General features: G+C 42.0%; 1 protein-coding gene across 1 annotated transcript in view; it reads left to right on the top strand.

Annotated features, from left to right (window-relative positions):
- The window catches only part of LOC116039138, a 9,243-nt gene extending 1,254 nt beyond the window's left edge, over positions 1–7,989 (top strand). Inside the window, exons 2-10 of the mRNA XM_031283942.2 lie at positions 1–1,638; positions 2,462–2,567; positions 2,756–2,903; positions 3,094–3,141; positions 3,347–3,424; positions 4,257–4,394; positions 5,606–5,689; positions 6,184–6,234; positions 6,535–7,989. The exon at positions 1–1,638 is cut by the window's left edge and continues 151 nt beyond it. Coding sequence (XP_031139802.1) covers positions 132–1,638; positions 2,462–2,567; positions 2,756–2,903; positions 3,094–3,141; positions 3,347–3,424; positions 4,257–4,394; positions 5,606–5,689; positions 6,184–6,234; positions 6,535–6,645 — 2,271 coding nt within the window. The 5' untranslated portion in view covers positions 1–131 and the 3' untranslated portion in view covers positions 6,646–7,989. The remainder of the gene's footprint in view (positions 1,639–2,461; positions 2,568–2,755; positions 2,904–3,093; positions 3,142–3,346; positions 3,425–4,256; positions 4,395–5,605; positions 5,690–6,183; positions 6,235–6,534) is intronic.
- The last annotated feature ends 476 nt before the right edge of the window (positions 7,990–8,465 follow it).

The following is an 8,465-nucleotide window of genomic DNA, read 5'->3' as shown; positions in this document are numbered from 1 at the left end:
AGCGTCAGGGTAACAACCAAGGAAGGAATAAACCACAACACCTGAAATTCACAGGACCAAAGGGAAGGAGAGGACAGGAGTGTGGGGAGGGATGTGTTGGGGATGGGGTTGAAGAGCCAAAGGAGGACGTCATGGTTCACAGCAGCGCTGCATCCCCAGTGAAAACAACACCATCAGCATCACCTCATTTAACTGTTGCTGCTAAAGCAGCTCCCCCTCTAGTGCCTCCCTCTGGAGATACTACAGATCAGGACCTAACACAAACCAATCTCCTCACCCCAGACCTTGCCTCTGACTCAGACTTGACCCAGCCCGTTACTTCAACTCCTGCTGATCCAGATCCCCCTGTTGTAACCCCAGCAAAAGCACTTGCTACTAACTCAAGCCCAGCATCAGCCTGGTCCTCTCCACAGACACCTAGCACCACTCGGAACCCACTACTCAATGGCCGTACATCAGGCAGAAAGAGGACTCCTAAGGCATGTGACTGCTGTGGCCCCAACAGTAAAGGACACAATGCCCGAGCCTTGGGCAGAGGGAAGGGAAGAGGAAGAGGGAGAGGGAGGGGGGCCGGCAAGGACCTTAGGGACACCCCAAAAAGGAAAGTGGATGGCCAGCTGACAGGTTTCAAATGTTTTGATTTGACCAAGGAGATGGTAGAGGAAGCAGAGGATGAAGGTGACAGATATGAGAAGGTGCAAAGGACTGAAGTAGTGGCTGATACTAAGTCACAAACGCCTGTTACTCCCCCTGTCACAGTCTCCCTGCAGGATGGACCAATAACGATCTATGTTGCGCCAGAGAAAAGGGATGCGCCGAAAAAGGAAGACATGTTGATAGAAGGGTCAGGGGGGAGAGGAGGTGGAGATAGCAGGACTGTGGAGAAGATATTGTCGGGAATGGCAGGCAGGGCAGCACCAGTAGTTAGAGGGAGGGGAAAGGTGGGAGCTATGTCTGCATCAAAAACGGAAGTAGAAGTTGAAATAAAAAGGGGATGTTTAGGTGGTGTTGTCATCAGTTCTAAAATGGATGCCCTAGCTCCATTAGTGTTTGTGCAGAGGCCAGGGCAAAACAAAGATGCAGAGATGGACCATGGAGAGCAGACTGACCCCAGCTCAGTTAAATCTCCATTAGTAAATGGAGACACGGTAAACCTAAGTGACACTGAGCCTGAAGAGGAGGCGAAGGAGGGTAACATGATGAAGTGTGAAATGACAAATGGACTAATTTCTGTTTCGCAGCAGTTGGGTCCTGCTTCAAGGACCCAGGACCTGGACTCTGGGATGCAGGTGGACAAGACTCCTGACAGAACAGACTCAGTGTCTGTACCAATAACTCTGTCCAACGGAAATGTCCCCACACCAACAAATGACAACCACTGCTCCACACTTATGGAGGTGGAAACTTCTCATCCAGCTATGGTTGCTCCTCCATTCCCGGGCTCTATCAAAGTGTGCAGCATGCAGCACAGCTGGGCATTAAGAGACCACGGGCTGTACTGTCAGCCTGGAACCTGGGAGAGGGAGGGGATGGAAGAAGTTCGGGGCAAAGAACAGTCAGAAGTAACAAACGGACGAGAGATGGATGGAGAGCAACAGAATAAAGAAACCCTGGAGCAGCTTACTGATATGATCCACGGTAAGATGCATTCTCAGTTTTTCGAAATGAAGCAATGTAAATCATTGATCTTGTTACACACAGACTGAAAGAAGTAAGTGCTGAGAATAGCACTTTTTCTGTCATATGACGTTCATAAAATGTGGCTTTTTTTCATGAAACATTTAAACACAGAACTTTTATGGAATATTTTCTTATTTTCAAAATAAGATCTGAATATTCTGGGTAAGACCTAAAATTATTGGTAGTCAAGACAATTTTTGAAGCTGATGCGCACAAACTCTTCATGTGTTGTTGTGACTTGGTTATCAAGCATAATACTAAAAACAGTCCAGAAAGCCAAGAGATATTTTTGCCTTCAGGACAGACCTAATTTAACTCTGATTCACCAAGGTTTTCACATGGGCATGAACAAATCGGTCATCTGCACATGTTTCATGGATCAGAAATGGGAATTGCATTTTTCTCTTTTACAATTTCAAGAGACAACGCGCAGTTCTCTCCTCTCGGAATAAAGGTTTGTCTTTTTTGTTGCGGGGCAGCATGTTGTTGGCATCACTAATGTTTGCAAGTGAAAAATTGCAAGCAAAAACTGGTTCAGTGACAAGTGGCAAAGGGTGTGCAAATATCAGCAGTGAGTATGTTACTCGAGTTAGATCCACAGAAATGTAACCGCTTGAATGTATTAGCACACCTGAACAGACAGTTCTGTGATTGTCAGCAATGGATTCAGAATCTGTTTTTGTGAATTTGGGTTTTAACACCAGAGAAAACAAAACCGCTCATCTTCCGAACAACAATGTGTTTGTTATTTAGCTAACCGATCATATATCCTCTCTTTCAGAGTTTCTGGAGAGCTTCTACATGAAGTACGGCAGTTTCACTCCTCTCAGTGAGACTGATGTCCTGGAATACCTAAAGAAGAAAGGCAACTCTGACCTCAGCAATAGGTTAGTCCACGCACGCACGCACGCACGCACGCACGCACACACACATACGTACGTACGCACGCACGCACACATGCACTCTTTCCGTATCTGAGCTCGTCATATTCCTTTAAATGTTCTTAAAGGTATAATAAACATTCAGATGTTTGTATAAAAATTCTACTGCATTTCTCCTCTTGTTTTTGTTTTAGGGGACTGGACATCAAAAGAGAGATGAATCGGTATAGGGCGGGACTGGCCTCTGCTCCTGTTGCGGGCTTCATGGTGTCTTATAATAAACACACCCTGGGTCTGGAGGACCTTAGTACGCTGGAGGAACAGAACTGGCTTAATGACCAGGTAAAGACAGACTGAGGGTTGTACAGCTACAGAAAAGCATTCTTGCCACTATCACACTTCTTCTTTCTCTGTCTGGCCATCTGACACAAAAATCACTTCAAAGGTTGAATCAATAATGAAAAGAGTTTTTAGTTTAGTTCTAGTGATGTTGGACAGTCTTACATTGAAGCTTTTCTCTTTGGCTGTTCAGATTATCAACATGTATGGAGAACTCATCATGGAGGCAACACAACACAAGGTAAGTGATGGTGTGTTTGTATGCTTAAAATGTTAATTTGTAATGCTATAGAATGGGATATGAAATATAAAAAGGTCTCACTGTAGGGTTCTAAAATTGTATTACATTGTTGTTTGAGACTCTTGAGATATTTAGACTGATGTTTTTTTATTTAATAAATGTATGCATGACATTTTGACTGTGTAATGTTATTTCTCTCTCTCAGGTTCATTTTTTCAACAGCTTTTTCCACAAGCAGCTGGTTGCCAAGGGTTATGATGGTGTGAAGAGATGGACTAAAAAAGTAAGGAGGAAGATGGAACAGTTTGGAGTTTAGCCATTTTTCTGTTATTTTGACAGTATCGCTAATAGCTGAACTTTAATGTCACTATTTTTTCGGTTTTTTATTTATTTGCCTCTCAGAGTCAGGGCTTGGCAGCAGCCATTGCCCAGTTGCTGCAGGAAACTAGATTTCACTGTCAGCCATTTTTGTGTGTGTTAAAAGTATGTTGTGAAATATGTTCAGTAATTCAGTAGTCTATATCCTCGACGTTCCACTTCCGGGATTGCTCCGGTACTGCAGGAAATGCCGCCGGATGCATGTATGTCCATTTCATTCCGTTTCCTTTGTGTTGGAATTTTAAACTCTGGTGGATTTATGAGGACTATGGTTAACTGCTCCTCAGATCTCTGCAGGGTAAATCCAGACAGCTAGCTAGACTATCTGTCCAATCTGAGTTTTCTCTCGCACAACTATTTTACAGTGGCTCTGTGCGGACCTTAGCACCACCCATGACGATTGTGATTGGTTTAAAGAAATGCCAATAAACCAGAGCACATTTTTCTCCCATCCCAGAATGCTATGTGGAGTAGGCAGACCCTCCTCCGCTCCGCAGCGTGTGGGTGGTCTGGCACAACCAGACTAGTAATTAAGTAACCACCTTAATGTTTAGCCGTGCGAGTAAAGAAGGTCAAAAAATGATATAGTGCCAAGCAGAAATGCTGAAAAGCCGTTTTTGTCCTGTAGACGGTGACTTTTGGAAGTATTGTCAAATAATCTGACAGTAAGTAGACATCTGCATTATTTCCCTTGGATCTCTAATTTGCGTGTATGTCAATTTGTGGGATTATTTTAGGTTGACCTGTTCTCCAAGTGGCTGCTGCTATTTCCCATCCATTTAGAAATCCACTGGTCTCTCATCACAGTCACCATGGCAACCAAAACCATCAGTTACTACGACAGCCAAGGCATCGTCTTCAGACACACCACAGATGTGAGTGCCTCTGTACTTGTTGATGTCTTTGGGTTGTAGTTCATTGTTTCAGACTTTTAATGATTTTAAATCTCTGGGTGGAACAAACAAGATCATCAGTAATCCAGCTTTTCTGCTCTCTGCTCTGATAAATTATAGGGCCATCAATTCCTGGCGAGAGACGCCACACGATGAATAGTTGTTTTTTCACTTTGATGTCGGTAACAGCAGATAGTCAGTATGCGCCAGTTTCTTTGGAAATTCAGGTTTTTCATCATAAGGCTGTAATGAAGCAGAGCATACTATGATAGTAAATTAGTGGATTAATGTGTGAAAGACAAAATTCTTCACCAAAACCAAACCATACATTTACCTGTTTAAATTTAGCTCATATTCTCAAGGATGCTTAACAAAGCATGGCACCAATAGCCCCAACTTGTGGCCATCTGCATAACTGCTTAAACCTACATTGTGTAATTTTTTGAGTCGATTTTTAGCAAAAAACCCTTTGGTCTTTCACAAATATGTGTTCATTCATGTGTAATTACTTCCACCAACTAATCAAAGTATTTTCGTAAGCGTAAAATCTGCCATTTAGAATTATTCAGAATACATACAGGCGAGTCGCTCGAATGACGGCCGCCATGTAGCGCCTCCATCTTTAAAATACCTTAGCCAAAGAAGGACATACCTCCGCCTTTCGCACTTTTAAACTCAGTGGCACCGTGACGAATGCCAGCTGGGAGGGAAAAAGAGAATTAAAACGACAACGCGACAGGCAAAGCAATAAGACGAAAGTTAATACTGGAGTGGCTAGAACAGCTGCATGTAAACAATGGATATACTAAGAGCTAATTTCAGGTTCGGCCACCGTAGGAGTTAAAACGCGCACGGAATGGGAAGGGCTAGAAAGTAATATTCAGTTGGTTGTCATATACAATTTCACCGCTAGATGGAAGAAATTCTTACACAATGTAGCTTTAACGTGTTGATTTTAGCCCTCTTTACCCTCCACTGTCTAAAACTATTCCAATGCTTGTGCAATCCACACAGTAATCTGGAGTCTGAATTGAAGTTTAAGTTTGTTGAAAATATTAAAAGTAACATTCATGAAATCAAATAAATACTGCAACAGTGGAAATGTGGAAGTACTGACATGTTTGATAGTCATTTGCACCATTTTCAGCAGAGTCCTGTGTGTGTGTGTGTGTGTGTGTGTGCTTTCCTGTCAGAACATTATGAAGTACCTTCAGTCTGAAGCCAGAGAGAAGCAACAGACGGCTTTCCAGAAAGGCTGGAAGATTACCATCATCAAGGTAACCCTGAACCCTGACTGTAATGCTCATGCTGTGTTCACCTTGTGTCCTGAAAACATTTATATTGCCCAGCACAGTGGATGTCTGTAAAATGAAAATAGTGCCAAGTTAATCTATGATTAACAGAAGACTCAGCAATACAATGTAAAATACAATAACAAAGACATTGTCTGTTAAAGGTGCCAAAATAATTCTAACATACCTGCAGGTCACTGACAGTTTTATTTATTAATGCAAGTGAGTGACCAAACAATCATTTTGTGTAGTCCTTATTGTGATTTCTGGAATCAGTAGTTACTTTTGATCACCATATGAACCCTGAACAATACAATACAAGTTACTGCCACACTTTTTTTTCCAGTAACTTTTTCTTAATTACTGTCTCAAAGTCAAAACATATACTATAGTAAATACATAGAGAAACATTTCAGTCCAGAAGCTGTAACTGTGGCATCTTTTGTCCCCTGCTTCACTGTGACTTGTTGACTCCTCAGGGTATTCCTCAGCAGAAAAACGACAGCGACTGTGGAGTTTTTGTCCTTGAGGTGAGACATTTTTTCCACCTTTACCGCTGTCCTGTCCTTCATTTATCACCCAGTCTTCCTTTTTTTCTTTTCCTCATCCCCTGTCCCTGTCTTTTTTCCCCCCAGAAATAGAAATAAAATATAGCTGTGTCTCCAGTGTGTCTTTCCCGCCCCAGGTTTCTACATTAATGTGATCATTGCTCAGTCTCCAAGGGGAGTGAAAGACACTGGAGAGAAGCTTCTGTCATTGTCCACATTTAATATGGCAACCTTAGCTGTGGTTGTGGATAACTTTCCCTCACTGTCTTTTCTTTCTGTCAGTACTGCCGTTGTCTCTCGGTGAAGCAGCCTCTGCTGTTCAGTCAGGAGGACATGCCGCGCATCCGCAAGAGAATTCACAAGGAGCTGTGTGACTGTCGTCTCAACGTTTGAACGACTGGATAATGGTCGCTTTCACTCACTGACTGCTCGCCTCGTTACATGAGACGGTCTGTCCAAGTCTGTCAGGTGGCCTGTGTCACTGACAAGCTAACACAACGCGGCCATCCATATTCCAAGGACCATAACTGCCAATTCTGCCTGTTTGACTGACAGCAGAGTGGCTGCACATTTGGACTTTTGGAGTTTAATAACAGTCTGTAGCAGAGCAGATTTTTACTTGCAAAGAACTACTGATGTGGCCCCCTACTGACCCACAGAAATACTGGACCCATACCCATCAGGTTGTTTTTGCGTTTTACATTTACTTTTCCAAGTGAATTTCAAACAAATGGCCAAATGGACACAATGGAGCTCTGACTTGGAATGGGAACACCGGCGTTGGACCAGTCTGGACCAATGGGACGAACCTTGCATCCCAAATGGAGTGGCCTTACCTCCCAGATGGCCATTTTAGCCTGAATGACATTTTTAATTGTTTATTTTATGCTGGTCTTCACAGCAATATCATTGCAGTTTCTAACATGTTTAATAAAGTTAGGATTTTTTGATTCAGTGGACCAACCATTCACTTAAAACTTGAAGGTTTGAGTTGGTTTCGTTCTCTTGGACTACTGATATTTGCACAGTTAGAGGCCTATCCATTGAAGAGTCTAGAATACCAACTGAATGTACTGATCACATATTCTTCCTGGCTGCCTCACAGGGTGGAGACTTAACACCGTACAGGTTAATGGCACATTTTGGCTGAGGCTTGAAACAGGGACTATATTTTAAGGCAGATATTTGTTTGAAGTATCAGGTTTTTGGCACCTTACTTTCAATAATTTCTGATTAAAATTCCAGTTTTTCCACCACATTATTTCCTGCCTATTTTGTTTTGCTGTGATCACATCCCTATGATTGGATTTGTACAAAGTATTTTCTGCCTTTTCAGCTGAATGCCGTTGTATGACTTTACATTTGAATCATGCTGGTTAGTAAATTTCATGTCCGCTATACAGCTAGATGCTGATGTGAGGACCGCCGGTTTTGATATTAGCCAAGCAGTCAAGGCCTTCTGCTTCACAAGGGCGCATTAACACAGGAGTAGAAAGTCGTAGTTACAGAGTGGCCTCTTAACAGAGAAACAAGTGGACCTCAGTTATTTTTATTAAATCTTCTGTCCAACCTAGATTTTGTTGTTATATTATGTAGTTATAAATGTATTTACAGATTGTATTGTACTTTTACTGGCCTACTACAGTATATGCTTGCTATTGCTTAAACCTAGAATTGTTTCTGGGCTGTTTTTATTGTTGTTATTAAAAGGCCAATATTGCTGGGAATTATTTTGCAGCTTTTGTCTTAAGTATTTTTTATTGAGTAGTGCACTGGGGTGATTAAAAAAACAACAAAAATGCTGAAACATGGATGCAACAACATATAGTGACAGGATGGATAATATCGTTTAAGTGTTAATTGAGGTTTATCCCAACCACACACACACACACACACACACACAATCAATCAATCAATCCAGCAGCGCCTGTTTCAAACATTTATCCTTTTATCAGATGTCCTTTAGATCCAGTACGGATAGAAAAGAAATGTTCCTGCATAAAGTTAGAAGAGGAATTGACTCAGTTCTGATGTCTATACAATTCTGGGGAATATACAGTAAATTATTTTCAGTGAGTGTGTGACGGCAGTGACCTTCAAGTTAAACCTGTCCTTCCACCACTGATAGTGTGACTTCAAAGATATCCTATCTTCTTATCAATCTTATCTCCGCATCAAAGTCTCATCAAAATCTTTGAGTTTAGTTTATCTTT

This window comes from Sander lucioperca, chromosome 11 (assembly GCF_008315115.2).
Source record: "Sander lucioperca isolate FBNREF2018 chromosome 11, SLUC_FBN_1.2, whole genome shotgun sequence".
Classification (NCBI taxonomy): Eukaryota; Metazoa; Chordata; class Actinopteri; order Perciformes; family Percidae; genus Sander; species Sander lucioperca.
The sequence above is the reverse complement of the archived record's forward strand: the minus strand, read 5'-3'. Positions and strand labels throughout refer to the sequence as shown.